We start from the raw sequence: 17891 nt of genomic DNA on the forward strand, positions 1-17891 counted from the left end.
TTACAGATATAAGTGGCTTATAATATTATCCACAACAGAGGTTTTTTTTCTGGGTAAGATCGTGTAAATATAAATGTGTCAAATTTCGATTTAAAGCTTTCGTGACTGCAGGGATTCATCTTCTTGGTTCTTTCGGTAAAGTCACGTAGAAGGGAAATAATAAAATAATAAAAATAAAACATAATAAAATCATTCTCACAACGTTTCGGCCACAACGCAAGACAGACGCTGTCTTCCCGACAGACCTGTTCTTCACCTGAGGACGGCTGCTTGCGTTGTGGCCGAAACGTCGTGAGAATTATTTTATCATGTTTTATTTTTATTATTTTATTATTTCCCTTCTATGTGACTTTACCGAAAGAACCAGGAATATAAATGCATCGTTAAACCTGCCATCACCCGATACAGCCATATTGTTACTAGTTCAGCACACGGGGGTGTTGGAGAGTAAACCCACAACATTTACAATTGGAGTACGACGTTTCGCCAGTAATTACAAACAGCCCCACCAGGCAACAGCCAGAGTTGTACAGAATAATTATACTGGAAAAAATAGAATTATAAGGCATGTGAATATTCATCTTATATTCATCGATATTCATCCATATTCCGGCCAGCGATGCAATGAATTATTATTTGACGTTGCAATTCTACAGAAGAATCAATTCTCTCTCATCAATGTTTTCACGTCTCATTCGTATTTATTTAAAAGTGTTTCTGTCTGGATAATTTTATTAATTCCAGTAGCCTAAATGTAATATTGAAATATCAAGTATATACAATGTGCATGGATTTCAAATCATCGATTCTCACATGCACAATTCAATGCATTTATCCAGTACGTAATAACCTATTTAAATCTATGAATTAATGAATGAATGCTTCCTTATAGGCCAAATTTCATGCAGCCCTCCAACTGCTTGCTCTCAGCACTGCTGGTGGAAAGGGCCTCCAGTAGAGGTGGCTAAAGAAAGCCCCACTGCCGACTCCTGCACACTGTTCAGGCAGCACACTTGACCCCGCTTCATCTAACGGGCCGATCGACTCATTGCGTTTTACCCATTCGCATTGCTTGATGGATAGAGGTGGATGGATTTAACGCTTTTCCCATAACGAGACATTTGAAAGTTACAGGGTGAGTCCCGTTCACGAATTAACTTCTGAACGTGCAAGCGGCTCAAGCGTTAATATTATTTAGAGAGGCTTAGCGCCATTGTTTTTAAAGACATCGTAATCGCCACAGAGAACTGTAGAGACACGACCGCACTCTATAAAAGCTGGCACCAAACTGTGCCACACGCCCTCCCGCATGGCCTTGTGAGAGCCTCGGTAACGATACATTTATTTGATCTTTTTACGTCATCAGAATGGAACCGGAAGGAAAACTGATGACGTACACATGCATCATCGGAAAGGGTTAAGAAACTGGTTGCATGGGCAGTTGAAACAATTGGCAAGTTACACGATGTGGCTAATAGAACCGATGTGGCTAATAGAACAAACATGAAATCAGATAAGTATCAATCTTGATTTGAAGCTTTCGTGACTGCAGGAATCCATATTCTTTGGTTCTTTCTGTAAAGTCACGTAGGTATAAAATAAAATAGATCACGACGTTTCGGGCGCAACACAAGCATCCGACATGCAGACCGTTTTAAAACAGTCTGCATGCTGATGCATGCAGACCATGCTTTCCCACCTGATGACGGACGCTTGTGTTGCGCCCGAAACGTCGTGATCTATTTTATTTTATCCCTACGTGCCTTTACAGATAAGTATCAGTTGAGTGTCAAGGCATAATTCATGAGGGTACTGCATAGCAACGCTCGCAGTGAGTGTTGCCTCCTCACCTGCCCCAGTGATGTCAGGGACTTGTTAATGGCTGCGGCCTCCACGAGTCTCTGGCCGGTTGCCTCCGTTCGAGAGATCCTCTCTGAGCCGGCCAGGTCACCGAGAATCAAGGAGCCGTGGGAAGCGGAGCCGGAGACCACATCGACCCCCTCCAAGCTGAGTGTCATCAGCATATGCGAGCGGGAGCTGTGGCAAAAATAGTCACAATTGTGGCCAAGGTTATGTATTGCTCAGTTGTATTGTGCACCTTTCGTCCATTGGCACATAATGATATTAGTATCATCATCAGCCATGGTTAATCCTCTGCTGAATGAAGGCCTGTCAAAACTGCGGACACCTTTTATGGTTCAGCAATGTCATAATCAATTTAGCACCTGCACACATATTGAATTAATTGACATGTCTCCCAGGTGAACGTCCTCGAGAACATGTTCAAGAACATAAATCAAGTGTGAGTCCAGGTGATTGGATAGCTTCAAGGTCAGAGCACTGGACCAACACTGCTGAGACCCTGGGACCAAATCGGGGTAGCTACCCCAGTCTAATGAGCTGGTGGTGTCAGCTCAGTCACCAATTATTGCAAAAAAAAACATTACATTTGGTTTTCACTCAATTTGGATACATTACAGTTCTTAGAATCAGACAAATAAATAGAAATTCAATGTTAATAAATTATTTTTAACAAGGGTATTCAGTCCACGGTGACCTGATGAATTTAATTTCAGTAAAATTGCACGTGAATAGATGATACTTAACATAGAATGTTACTTCATTCAGGACTCACACAGAGCAGCGCATCACCTCAGATTGGAGAATGGCCAATTCAAGGAGTATTTGGCTGCTATAAATTTCCACGCGATAAGCCACTTCGTTGAGATACCATTTGGGGCCTGGTCGTTTCTGAAAAAGAGCTAAACAGCTCAGTGGGGCCTCACCTGGTAAGGTAAAAAATAAACAGACCTGTGGATGTTCATCTTGGTGGAGGCCACGGTGCGGTTCTTATGGGCGGTCTCCATCGCACGCACAATGTCGTCCTCCGAGGTCACGGTCGATGTGGTCAGGCCCGGCACGGTAACGCTCCTGGCCTGGCCACGCACCTCGAGGGGGCCTGAGCCCGGCTTGCCGAGGAGGTCCCTCACGGTCTCATTGTAAATCTCCAGCATGGAGATCTGCACAGCAGAGCACGACCAACCGCGTACATAACTGCACTGGCGTATTGTAAAAGAATGTAACATTACCAGGTATTTAGCTCTTTTTCAGATTCGACCTGGCCACAAATAATATTTCAACAAAGTGGCTTATCATGAGGACATTGATAGCAGTCAAATACTCTAAACGCATGTTCATTCTAAAATGGGAAGGGAAAAAATGGAAGGATCCGGAGAAAAATCTATCCGACCACGGGGAAAACATGCCAACTCCAAATATACAGGCGTCAGGGGCGGTATCAAACGCCCGATCTTCCGTATACCAGGCGAGGTAGTTAACATCTCGCCACAGTTGATTGCCATTAGGGGCAGGTGGGGCAGGGCCCATTGAGTGAAAAAGAAAAAAACTACATAAACCTTTACAATAGTTCACATTGCTTGAAGCAAACGTGACTGCTGATGAGATACTACATGTCGAAACAGCTGAAAAGATGCACTCCTAGAAAGCCTTGTGACTCACGGGAAATGTAAAAAAATAGATATATGAAGGAAATATACGATCTTCTTATTAATTAAGTTATTTATATTCTCCACAATGATGCACGTGATTATTTTGTGTTAACAGCACAGTGCTCACCATTTCTTTATGAAGATTACAAAACTGCACAAACCTCCCTCAACCCCCCTTCTCCCCTTCCCGTGCCGATGTCCCAATGGACCTACCCCTCACCTTTTGGATCTCCACGCCCCACCAATTTGCTGTCAAAAAGACAAGAACCCCCGCGTAGCCTTAACAGACTGTAGGGGCAAGTTCTGTTAGCGAGCACCTATAAAGGCCGGCACGGCACGCGAGGGGGTGGGTGACCAGTACCACGTCCGGCCGCCTTTGTATCCCAAGTGGCGATGTTTACACATCTCACCAGGTACTAATTTGAGGCTGAGTCGACCTAGGGGAGACCCAGAATCGTCACTGGTGTCGGCCGCGAGCGGCAATCGAACTGGGGTCCCCATTACCGAAATTCTGCAAAGAGACACGCACCAGCCACCACTCCTTTCATTTAAATTGATGTAGAGGGCGCTATTGGCAGATCCTATTATCCCAGTGAAATCCGCGAGAATAATAACCAAATCACCTGGACTCCACCCAATCCCATCAGATCTCAGTAGCTGAGCATGGTTGAGCATAGACAGTGCAGGTCGTCATATGGAAGGCGACCGATATGTACAAGCAGGTTATCATAGGGACGCGGGGCTATGCTGTGGGCAGTGCAGCAAAATAAACGGTTGTACCCTACTTCTATGCTCCCACACTCGAAGCTCCTCACCCACACTGACCGGTGTTATGAAATGTGGTCAAACATAACTCCCGCAACTCGCTGCGTGGGGAGGCCTTTGTGCAGCAGTGGATTAACAAAACGGCCACAATTTCGATGTTAAAGCTTTCGTGACTGCAGGGATTCATCTTCTTGGTTCTTTCGGTAAAGTCACGTAGAAGGGAAGTAATAAAATAATAAAAAAAACATAATAAAATAATTATCACGACGTTTCGGCCACAACGCAAGCAGCCGTCCTCAATGCGTTGTGGCCGAAACGTCGTGATAATTATTTTATTATGTTTAATTTTATTATTTTATTACTTCCCTTCTACGTGACTTTATCGAAAGAACCAAGAAGAAAAAAAACGGCCACATATACACGTCTGTTTAAAATCTCCAGCACTGCATAAAAATCCTGTCGATTCGCTAAATAATCAGAGGTGATATGCATTTTTTAAATTATATATTTCACAATACATATGTTTGGTGATTATTATGCGCACATGTTAAGGTAACAGTGGCTTTTTGCACATTGCATGATGCGGTACTTGCGGATGTTATCCGGTGGAATGGTGTTTGTTTCGCAAGCGCAGGAGTAGCGAGTTGAAAATGTCATGTGGAATTTGCTTAACAATCCGTCATGGAAGGCATTTACATGAGACAGGACCAATTTCAGTCCACAATTCTGTAAGCCCAGAAGTAATGATATTTCATGGATCATTATTCTTTACTTAACATATGAGGAATTGCATTTTTAGCTGAAGTGGTTCATTGATAACATTTTAGGAGAATTATCTTTACAAATCGTAGCCATTTTAAAATAAATATAAACATTGTGGGGTAATCGTTTCTGACCTTCAAAGTATACTTGACATTGTGCCTCTCTTTGCAGATTTTAAGAAGCTCTTTTACCGACCTGTAAAATATAACACAGTATACTCACATTGTATTTGCATGTAAGACTTCACAAGCATAACTACAATGTTATTTTTATGTGTGCTTTATGCACAATATGCATTTAAATATTTAATGAGAATACTGATGCAATACTAGAATGGCATGCTCATACGAATGAAAAAGTATTCTGATTAAAACTGAACCTCGTTATATTTGATTATGGGCCCATAATCTCTCGCACTAAAGAGCTCACGGTAAGACCATGCGAAAAAGCAACACAATCAATCGTCTTTAACTATGTGTGATGGCAAGGCAATCAGAAACAGATCGGACTGCAAAGCAAAGCAAACGCTGTGGTAAACAACATCGGTGCGAGCATTTCATCATGAGCAGCGAAGAGCGAGGCGCGCCCGACTACACGCGGGCGAAGGTCGGAGAAAAATTAGGAGCCGCGGGGTTTGGCAACAAAATGTATGCAACTGCTGAAATCTGTAACGGATACGTTCTCGTAACGAGGCTTTTTCATGCTTGCACGCGGCTCTAACAACGTCCCATTGAGCAGCAATTTCTCAGAGAGCTTTCTGCGAGAGACTATTTTTTTTTGGCGGTAGGTGTCTTGCACGCGATGGCGGGATTGGGTTTTGTTGTTGTTGTTGTTGTTTTTGCGGTGACTCACCGGACGTTCACGCCAGGAGCGTTGGAGGTGCCCATCATCGTGTGGGTCTTGCCGGAGCCGGTCTGGCCATAGGCGAGTATGCACACATTGTAGCCGTCCACGCAGGAGGTGATGAGTGGCAGTGTGTCTGCAAAGACTTGCTCCTAGAAGGCAGCAGCAATCGCTTTACAGCAGTAGCAGCTGCTCCGGAGTGTTGGGGAGGTGCCCCGCTTAAAACTTGCTTCAATTTCCTTTCACTTTCAAATTAAAAAAGGAATCATAAAATCCTTTTTTTTCCAATTAATTAACTTTGTTTTGATTTCAAATATAATCCCATAGAATTAATAATAGAGATATGATTTTGCATTGATTTGGGAAACCTCATTTGTCACTCCTCGTGAAATTAAAAATTTTGGCAGCTCACTAGCCAATCCAAACCACTTTCATCGCTCAACAATATTGAGCTACGGGGGCAACTTAGGTTCCGCCATAGGCAGCGATGGCATCACCCCGCTAAAGATTTGAGCCACGAGCCAACACTGCTGAACAGGGCACGCCATGCAATGATTTTTGAATAATGTCTCGCTCGTTATTCATTGACTCAAAATTAACTCAGCTGGCAGGTGTCCAGATATGCTCACTAATCAGAGCACTGATACAACATCGTTGAGACCCTGGGTTCGAATCTGGGTTTCATCCATCGTTGAGTAAATCTAGGCTCTCAAGCTTAGTGAATTGATCATCTCAACCTGGTCACCAATGCCTACACACACCAAAAAAAACCGATGACGTAAAAAAAATATTTTCCCGAAATTTTATTTGGTCAAATTCGTGCATTGAGAAAGAAAACCCATTGGCTTGGCTGCCGATCTGACAAACATTTCTCTGCGCAGGGTGTGCGGGGAAGTGCGTATGGATTGGAAGGATTAAAGAGGTCACTTGAAGGGATTATTCCGTGATATCTCCTTCTAACACGAGCTGCTGCACTACTCTGCCAGAGGACAAAATTAATAGTTGGTCTCACGACATGATGCGAACAGCACAGTTTTGATAAAACTTTGGAAAATACTGCTAATTTACACAAATTAATTCCAGCGTTGATTATTTCTGAACCACATTCATACCTGAATATTAAAATATAAATTTCAACCACCCAGTTCAGGAATTCACAAAATAACTTTCTGCTTTTCAGTAAAAAATATATATATATCTAAAATTCAGTTATATCAACAGGAGAGTGAATTTAAAATGAAAAAAATATATATATAATTTTTTTTTCGAATATGTTAAAGAAGATGGATAAAAAAACACGTTGAGTAATGCTACCGCGTAGCTCCATGATGTGTTTTCGGTTTGTACCGCACGCTCTTCGGCACGATGTCCGACGTTTCAGTCCCTGAAGAAGCTTCTAGCACATGGAGCAAAACGTACCTAAAAGCCTCTTGCCTCCTGCATATGGGCAGGTGGAGTAAAGGCACGATAGCCAGGAGGGTAAAGAGGCTTCGGTACCAACCCCACCCCCCCCACCCCACAAGAAAACGTTAGAGAGCTGTAAGACGATTTAAAGCTTTCGTGACTGCAGGGATTCATCTTCTTGGTTCTTTCGGTGAAGTCACGTAGAAGGGAAATAATAAAATAATAAAAATAAAACATAATAAAATACAATTCTCACGACGTTTCGGCCACAACGCAAGCAGCTGTCCTCAGGTGAAGAACAGGGCTGTCGGAAAGACAGCGTCTGAATGAACACCACCAAGCTTGGCAGCGTATATTAATATACGCCCTGTTCTTCACCTGAGGACGGCTGCTTGCGTTGTGGCCGAAACGTCGTGAGAATTGTATTTTATTACGTTTTATTTTTATTATTTTATCATTTCCCTTCTACGTGACTTCACCGAAAGAACCATGAAGCTGTAAGACGCTCAGCAAACGAAGCCGCGTGACGCAAAGAACAACAGACACTGACCTGCGTGGCGTTTGGAGGGAAGACCTGATCGAAGGCGAACGACGTCGTTTTGCCCTCGCTCTGAATAACCAGAACCTCGCCTGCCGACGGAGAAAACTCCAGGCCGGGCACGCCGCCTTCGGGCGCGCCTGGCCTGCCGCGGCAAAACACGCGGATGTTCCCACGCAGTTCCGTGAGCTGGTCGTGCAGCAGCCTCCGCTGCAAAGCCTCGCGCCGGTACAGCGATCGCACCTCGTCCAGCGAGCCGGCACTCGCCGCCGCTAGCCCGGCCATGCGACGCACCGCAGAGGCCAGGCTCTGGATCAGTCGGCCCAGCTCCCCCAAGTCGCGACGGGCACCGTCGGAAAGCTGCGCTCCGAGCAACGACAGCCCACGGGCCTCTGCCTGCGTCTGCCTCAGTGTCGTCCCGACGAGCAGTCTTGACGGGATGGTTGTCTGTTGAGCGACAGAAGCCAAAAAAGGACTTGGTCCACAAGGCTGACCGTGTCCTCTTGTCCGTAGGTAGAGCAACTATGCCACCGATTCACTGTATTCACTCGCTCACCAGCGGTCAGTCATCTCCTCATCACTCACTAATGTTTTAGGAATCAGTCTGGTCGATGGACTGTTTCGTCTCATCCACAGATAGAGAAACTATGTGACACCGATTCACTATGTTCACTTGCTCAGCAGCGGTCAGTCATATCCTTGTCTCTCTTCTAGCGCTACCACCATGACTATTGTTCCCGTGAACTGCACTGTTTGATTCCTCCACTCACGTTGAGGAATCAAGTCGAGTAGACTGGTCTGCTTCGTCTCATCCATGCAGCGTTCAGCCACCGCATTGCGGGTATAACACACATCTCCGTCCCACTGCTCTCCTCGCACTGTTCGACATTGGAAATCCATCCCATCGTCACTTTTATGAAGGTCTCATAACATCGCCCAATTCAAGAAATGTATTACCTCTTATCTATTGTATGCTTGTTGCTGGCCAGTTGGCATTTTGGGTCTTTGTGCCTGTGCTCAGCAACCGTGATAAAAAAGAGAAGGATTCCTGGGGGCCACATGGGAAAAAGCTCGGCCAGCCATCGATCGAAACATCCACCTGGGAATGCAGAGAAGATCTGCATCATGCCCAGATCTTAGGGACCTTGAGGGGACATATGGGTGCAGCATGTCAATGATGTAGGCTGGGGAAAGATGGTGCACTGCTTTGTAAGTTAACAACAGGATTTTAACTGTATTATATGTGAAACTGGAAGCCAGTGCAGGAAGGTCAACACGGGCGTAATATGATGTGAAGAAGGCGTTCTGGTTAACACCCTAGCAGCCGCATTCTGAACATGCTGCAAATTAATCAGCACCTTCTTAGCCACACCAGGGGTAAGACATTACATAAGTCTATGCGAGATGAGATGAAGGCATGGACCAGCTTTTCTGCATCTGAGACAGAGAGAAGGGATCGGATACGGGAGATATTCCAAGAATAGAAAAATTTAATATTTGTGAACTTTTTAACGTCAGCCTTGAAGGGCAATGTGGGATCACAGATGTGCCCTAGATTTGCGACTTCCCATGCCGGACTGATTACATGATCATCAATCGTAATGTTGAAGGGTGCAGCTTTATGAAGTTGGCGGGGTGACCCAATGAGCATCACCCCCGTTTAACACCGTTCAATTTAAAAAAGTTTTGTTGCAACCAATTTTTGATGGAAGCCAGAACCGAAGTTAGCATGCAAGCAGATGAAGACTCAGTATGCAAGTACATTTCATTGTCGTCTGCATAGCAATTAAGCTTTAGGCCGAGATTTCGGAGTAAATGTCCAGTGGGACCATCTAATTATAAAAGAGGGCCAAGAACTGAACCCTGAGGAACCCCAAATGAAACAGGGCTGGTAGCAGATTTAAAATCTTCCAAAATAAATCTTCCGATTCTGATTTAAAGGTCAGCAAACATCAGTTTTTCATTCGGGCTGCATTTGCAAATTAACTGGAAATGAGGTGTCATCACTGCTGTACAATAAACCGGGACATATCATGAGCAGAAAAATATCTCACAATACAAGAAGATAGGATAAATACTTGTAAATGCATTGTCTAAAGTGGTGTATTATTGTACAAATGCCAAAAAAAATGCCTTTTAATATCCCGGGAAGACTTGCGGATTTTCCAGGACAGATAGCTCAAAAAGAGGACATCCTGTAAGAACTGGGACAGGCGGCAAGCTCAACTGGACATCTGTGACAAAAACTACAGGACATCTGTGAAAAAGAGCTTTACGGCTCATTGGATTACTCAAAGTCACCTTTTTAACGGACATCGCTGCCGGCGTTTTGGGCCTGTTGGACAGGAAGGCCTGAAGCCTGCTCTCCACCTGCTGGCAATGGGCCTCCGCCGATGCCACTTGACTCTGCAGACCGTGAACTTTGACCTCCATGCATTGTTTCTCTTGCCGAAGTTCAGCGACCTGCCGTCGGGATCCTTCCAGTCGCTCTTGCGTTTCCCGCAGCTGCTTGCGTGTGTCATCCAAGGCCCTGCCGCCGTCACGCAGACCCCCGGTGTGAGCGGTGCCTTCGGAATGGCTTTTAAAACGCGACAAATGTAGCCCCTGTCCGTGCACTTTGCAATTAACTTTTGAAAACTCCAGCGGTACCGCTGTAATGAGGCCACAACGTCAATTTAACCTCTTTAATGAGCAAGCAAAATTTCGCTGCACTTTATTCATTATTAAATTAGTGTCATGCAAACAGCATGCCAAATTTATTTCAACAAAATGCACAATCGCTGAATTGCGTGGTTTTTTTTTGCATGCCTTGACAAGCACTTAAGATACATTTAAAAGCGTATTTGTTTTTTTTTTATTCCTGTAAGCAGTACATTGGAAAGCTGTTCATTTTCCATGTACTTCATGATATCAATTCAAGTAAGCATACGTGCCAACACAACTAAGCTTACCCTTGCGTCTTCAGCTCGGCAGTAACATTTGCTGGGGATGCTGTTTTTACATCATCACCGTAGAGAGCGGTGTAGTTCGAAACAACTTCATCAGCATCGTAGTTGCACTGTCTGAGCATCGCCACAATGTCTGATTGGTCCTTCCAGGCTGGGATAGCTGCCTTTTGGGAATCCAAACATAAATGTAACACGTTAGATGCTCTAATCACATTTGCAATGAAGATTGATTCTTAAGGTCATGATACTTAGACTGAATTGTGTAAGAATTGATTGTATGGATGTATTTAATTGGTTCACGTGGGCCTCTGTAGCCACTAGTGGCCACTATATTGACTACAGTGTTAAAATAATCATAGAATCGTGACAATTTATTGAATCGCTGATGGGTAGGAGCAAACACTGTCACATTTGTTTTTCCCAATGAAGGAACTCGAGGGCAGTAGTGTCGTATCTGCCATCTCATTTTAACTTTGTTTAAGGTATGCATTTCATATTTATTCGACGCAACATACCGCCTGGTAATTAATAAAGGTAGTGAAATACATACTTGGACGAAGGTCAATTTGCTCCGAACAAAATCCAAACGGCACTCCCACTGTGCTGGGACATGCAGCCAGGCTCCGCTTTCTTCATCAAAGAACTTGCAAATCGTTCTCCTCTCCTGCGAATGGAAACAGTCGTGACGGGTTGTGGTGCTCACCCATTCGGGGGGGCTTAAGCAGACATGATATTTTGGGGGGGGGGCGGCGGGATGGGTGGGAGTGGGGCTCCCCTTTCAATTTCTCAACTCCTTAGTGAGATGACGACAGAGGAGATACAGACGAGATAGAGAGATATCGCCACGTTCATTCTAAAAAGACCTAGTCACATGGCAGAAGAGATTTAGACAGCGATGAGAGAGAGATATGTGGACAAGACGGAGCTGCAGTGAAATGAGAAGAATGATACAAATGAGACAGATTGAGTGAAACGAGATATGCACACAAGAAAAAACGATGGAGTTTTATGAGAGAGATGCAAACATGGTATGGATAAGATAAATTAATTTGCCTTTTACTGTATTAGGATGTATTAATCTAGCTGATAGTTGGTTCACCATAATTTATTTTTATGAATCCTATGCCACTTGAGCTCAGATCAGAATCTTCATTTAGAATGCAGGAGGAGATATACAATGTTCTATGACGCTCTTTTTCACAGATGTCCATCAGGGGCATTGGGTCAGCAAGTTACAACAGCAACCGATACAAAATAAACGATAGGAATGCAACATTGAGAAAATGGTAAGCTAGTCACTAAATATAAATTCATAATTATTTATCAATATTGGGCAAGGCAGCAAAAGCAACCAGAAAACAGTCCCAGACCACACCAAGATAACAGCAAACAGCAGCAGTAGTCCCTCAATACAATGGCACACTAACACCGAACTATCGATACACATCTTCTTGGTTCTTTCGGTAAAGTCACGTAGAATGGAAATAATAAAATAATAAAAATAAACAATAAAATACAATTGTCACGACGTTTCGGCCACAATGCAAGCAGCCATCCTCAGGTGAAGAACTTCGGATGCTGTCTTTCCGACAGCCCTGTTCTTCGCCTGAGGACGGCTGCTTGCGTTGTGGCCGAAACGTCGTGAGAATTCTATTTTATTATGTTTTATTTTTATTATTTTATTATTTCCCTTCTACGTGACTTTACCGAAAGAACCAAGAAGATGATTCCCTGCAGTCACGAAAGCATTAAATCGAAATTTATCGATACACAGTTAATGATCAAGGGTACAAATCACATTTGGGGACTTTTAGCTTGTGCCTAGCACCACCGCTGAGCAGTGATGCCAGTCTCGTAATGGGTTTGGATTTTTTCCACGGCAGACGATGAACGACTGCATGTCACCGACAGCCTGCGCCGTGTTCAAGTGCATTTTGGGAGGTCGGCGGCGGGTGACGTTACCTCGAACAGATATGTCGTCAGCTCGCCTTTGGTCGGGTGATGGAACATTCCGATGCGGTCGTCCTCCATCATGTTGGCGCTGACATTGTGGGCACGTGCCTTGCGAAGGTCCTCGTGCCCACTGCCCCTGCCGGCAGACGGGCCCTGCGTTGAGTGGACGGGGAGGGGGGGGAATTAGCTGCTTATTGCTCAGAAGATCCAGTGTACAGACATGAAATGCGAACGAGCAAATACATGCATATGTACGAAATTATATATCGTAGAAGCCCTCTTAACCACGGTAATTGGTTCCACGAAACCGGTCGTTAAATGATTTGGTCATTAAGCGAGTAGAGGAAATACACATTAACGGCTTAATTCGTTCCGATAGCATTGACAGTTACCCTTTTCCATCCAAAAAAACGTACTTTATAACACTAAAATAATGGATATAAATACCTAAAGATGCTAACAACATTATACACACATAAAGAACCATGGTTACTCATTGCGTTAATGAATATTTACTGTACCTACAACAGCCCATCATCAACAGGGGAATGGCTGGTAAGTGAACACATTGGGCTCTATAGAGGCCCGTAGTTAAGTGATTAGTTGTTAACGGGGGTTTCTACTCTACACTACTATACACTACAATACTACTATACACTACACTACTATACACTACAATATACACTACTATACACTACAATACTACTATACACTACACTAGTATACTACTATACACTACAATACTACTATACACTACACTAGTATACTACTATACACTACAATACTACTATACACTACAATATACACTACTATACACTACAATATACACTACTATACACTACTATACTACTATACACTACACTACTATACACTACAATACTACTATACACTACACTACTACTATACACTACACTACTATACACTACAATACTACTATACACTACAATACTACTATACACTACACTACTATACACTACAATACTACTATACACTACACTACTATACACTACAATACTACTATACACTACAATACTACTATACACTACAATACTACTATACACTACAATACTACTATACACTACAATATACACTACTATACACTACACTACTATACACTACACTACTATACACTACAATACTACTATACACTACACTACTATACACTACAATACTACTATACACTACACTACTATACACTACAATACTACTATACACTACACTACTATACACTACAATACTACTATACACTACACTACTATACACTGCAATATACACTACTATACACTACACTAGTATACACTACACTACTATACACTACAATATACACTACTATACACTACAATACTACTATACACTACAATATACACTACTATACACTACAATACTACTATACACTACACTACTATACACTACAATATACACTACTATACACTACACTAGTATACACTACACTACCATACACTGCAATATACACGACTATACACTATCATACACTACACTACTATACACTACACTGCTATACAATACACCACACTACTATACACAGCAGTACTATACACTACACTACTGTACACGACTATACACTACACTACTATACACTACGCTCTACACTACACATTGGGCATAAGTAGTACTAATCACATACCTGCATTTCCCATATCCCCTCCCTTTGATGCTGCAAATCCTGCATAATGCACGGGCATAAGTAGTACTCAGCACATACCTGCATTTCCCATAAATATGCTAAATGCCTCTTGATATGCAAATTATTTTGTCAAGGCGCCCTTTCCCCCCCTTCCAAACCAGATTAAATATACGCTCCAAGCATGGTGCTGTTTCATTCAGACGCTGTCTCCCCGACAGACCTGGTCTTCACCTGAGGACGGCTGCTTGCGTTGTGGCCAAAACGTCGTGAGAATTATTTTATTATGTTTTATTTTTATTATTTTATTATTTCCATTCTACGTGACTTTACCGAAAGAACCAAGAAGATGCTTTATTCATATAGAAAACTCTTATATCGGGCGTTTAGGCTGTCGACGACACCGTCCTCCATAACCTCCTCGTCCCAGTCGTCTTGGTCGATGACGATCTCATCAACAACCTGATCAAGTTCGTCATTGCCATCATCCTTGGACGGACGACAGGCAATAAGATCCTGCGCTGCTCCAGCCCAGTTAGACGGAACCTTCAGGCAGCCGGCCGTGATCCATGAGCGCAAGCACATGGACTGGATGAAGAGCGTCGTTGACAGCGACTGGCGAACGCATGTGAACTCCCGCCCGGCTCCGCTATTCGCACGTTCACAGGGAGTTGACGTCGCCGGCGCTCCCAAGTAGTCGCAGGCCATCTTGTAGTGGGCGGGGAGCAGCTCTTTGCGGAGAAACCACCACTGCATTACGTCAATGAAGGTGCTGGCGGTCGTGACGCCCATGCTCAGAAAACGATCGACTTCATCGCCGTCTATGGAGTTGCCGACGTTGCTGAACAGGGTGCTGAACAGTGACCGCTCCTCCATATGGGCAGCAACTGCCGTCGGCGAGATCGTGAGCACGTCCGAGTAGCGATGCTGCAGGACAGAGCGGGTTGTGGCTTTCAGTGTAGCCAGCTCGTCTTGGTCTGTCGTTTTCGGCAGCTGTGGATTCAAGTAGGATGCCACAATGGCGGGTTCCTGAACCAGGAGGTTGCGGTACCGCACCAGTCCGGCCTTCATCCCCGTCGCAGTCAAGGGCTCATCGATCGCTCTTAAGGGCGGCTTCACCGTGATCGCAATGACGGACAAGGTGCTCCATCGTCACCGGCACGAGATCCAATATCGAATTGTGGTCCGCCGACAACGAGGCCATGACCTGGCGCGGCATTCGCAGGAATGCTGTCACGCCCTCGATGTTTGCCCACTGCAGTTCAGAGAAAGCACCGACGCCGATCACATCCTGGAAGCGCGCCATGATAATGTCCAATGGGACACGCTTCTTGATGGCGTCGTCGCCCATGTCAAACGTCGAATGCCACCTGGTCGGCGAGTCCTGGTGTGTCGGCTCCTTGCTGGCGAGCTTGGCGATCTCAGCTTCGTGTCGGTATGACTGCCGGACGACCTTGCTGCACCTGATATTGACGAGCGCCTTGCGCAGTTCGGCATTTGTTGATTTGATCAGTTTTAGAACTTGGACGACACCGATCTGGACGGAATGATCCGCACATCGAATATGGTGGCAAGCCCGCAACTGCTCATATCCGGCGTCCACGTTGACCAGGGCGAACAACGTCTTGACAGCACTGTTTGCATCAGAGCCATTGTCGCTGATGACAGCCAGCAGCTTGGTCGAGATATTGTGCCCGAGGCTTTGGAGGTGCTCAAACAGAGCGGCCCCAATGCGCTTGCCGACACCCCTTCCGGACTGCACATCGAGGATTGTCAGCAGCATGGATTTTGACGCACCAGATTTGCTGTCGATCCAGTGCACCGTGACCATCCAAAATCCCTTCAGGTTGCGGTTCGGCCACCCGTCGATGGTGAGCGAGATGGCGACGTCCAGGTTGGAGAAGAACGCCCCGACGATGGGCAGCATGATGGCGTGATGCTCGACAATCCTGCGAATGATGGTGCGGGTCGATGGGCCCTCGTATCCCTGCGTCAATGTGTTGACCAAGGTCTTGAACTTGTCGCTGCCGGCGGCTCGCAAAGAGATTGCACCTTGGATAACAAAATCCACCACCGCGTTCTCAAACTTTACCAGGAGGCGATCCGGGATTGCTGGCCGGCTCAGCGTTTGCTGTATTAGGCGGCTCGCCGACGCCGACGTCCCGACCTCGCTGCCTGGGGCGAGCACGTTGTGTTTCTTGAGGTGGGCTTTCCACCCCGACGCGTTCGTGTGGGTGGAAAACCACTTGCGGCAGTGCACGAACTGCTGCTTCCCTTGCTGTGCATGCGGATCACCCTCCATCCAATCGTGTGTGTGCTTCCACGGGAACGCATACCGCTGCCTCTTTCCATTGCTGTTCGCAGCAACCCCAAAAAAGCCGTTGCTGGCATCCTCGTCCTCTCGTACCTCGACCTCAAGAACGTGGACCGTCTCCATGTGTTCCGCCATCACTTTAAAATGGAGGCCACGGACTGCGTCACTGCGCCACGGAACTTTTAGCGGTAAACAAGGTACTGTATTTGCTGGGTAATTATTCGCGCTACCCTTACCCTACCGGGTAATTCTTCTGAGCTACCTTTACCCTACTCTTTACCTTACCCCTTGGCATGTCGAAACCTTTATCCTTTACCTTTACCCTTTTACCCGGTAATAAAGGTAATTTACCTTACCTTGCCGAGGCCTAACTGTAGGTATATTTTTAATGTGTGTACCGTACAAGGAATTTGCAACGTGTGACCTTATCTTACTTTATTTTGAGATGCGTCATTGAAAAATGTCCCCTGATTTTCCCACTCTTCGGGAAATGGAATCATCCCCATGTGTGGCTGAAACAACAACACATTTACATTCATGAGCACAACACATTGACGCAAAAAAAACACATTGTTAATTGGCAATACGTTTATATTGTGGGTGATTGCATTTAAACTTTTAAGATTGCATTGGCAGCTCACCCTGTTTTCATCAAAGTACAACCGCACTCCATCTTGCATGATGCAGGAGTAACACGTGCCATTGTCATGGACAAAGGTATCAAATATCAATGATACTTCATCATCTTTCATATCCTGCGTAGAAGAAAAACACCCACATTCACATCAAACGTTGCATATAGTTATGCTAAAACACTACCTGCTGAGGGTGAGTTCTGAATAAAAAATATATGCTCGCATTGACCCATGAAAACAAGCAACCTTTGGCCAACGTCGACGTGGTTGGAACCATTAACCAAACGTTCGCCCAACGTTGCCTCAACATTCCATGTTCACGGAGGGTGCATTCATAAGGTACAAATATACATATGAAGGATGTCTTTCTGATTTCAGTGTATTGCAAAAATTGTGAAAATTGTCCCCAAGTACAACATTTAAATGATCCAGCTTGTGTTTTGTTTCAGTTTTCCAAAAGTATCACTTCACGAGAAATGACGTAGCGTATACATACCTGTCAACCCCTTTTAAGTGCCTACCTTCAGACCTTATTGGTCACCCCGTGCCCTTATAAATCTCAACGTTCATCCTACAAA

The 17891-nt window shown here is 44.7% G+C and overlaps 1 protein-coding gene across 1 annotated transcript in view; it reads right to left on the reverse strand.

Annotated features, from left to right (window-relative positions):
• LOC144731710 (uncharacterized) overlaps nt 1-17891 on the reverse strand; it is a 36870-nt gene that overhangs the window by 18116 nt on the left and 863 nt on the right. Inside the window, exons 2-12 of the mRNA XM_078612895.1 lie at nt 17320-17433; nt 17113-17190; nt 12732-12875; nt 11320-11433; nt 10773-10933; nt 10123-10351; nt 7834-8268; nt 5889-6031; nt 5171-5231; nt 2812-3020; nt 1851-2037 (exon numbers count right to left, since the gene is read on the reverse strand). Coding sequence (XP_078469021.1) covers nt 1851-2037; nt 2812-3020; nt 5171-5231; nt 5889-6031; nt 7834-8268; nt 10123-10351; nt 10773-10933; nt 11320-11433; nt 12732-12875; nt 17113-17190; nt 17320-17433 — 1875 coding nt within the window. The remainder of the gene's footprint in view (nt 1-1850; nt 2038-2811; nt 3021-5170; nt 5232-5888; nt 6032-7833; nt 8269-10122; nt 10352-10772; nt 10934-11319; nt 11434-12731; nt 12876-17112; nt 17191-17319; nt 17434-17891) is intronic.

Source organism: Lampetra planeri, chromosome 40 (assembly GCF_965212315.1).
Source record: "Lampetra planeri chromosome 40, kcLamPlan1.2.h2, whole genome shotgun sequence".
Taxonomy (NCBI): domain Eukaryota; kingdom Metazoa; phylum Chordata; class Hyperoartia; order Petromyzontiformes; family Petromyzontidae; genus Lampetra; species Lampetra planeri.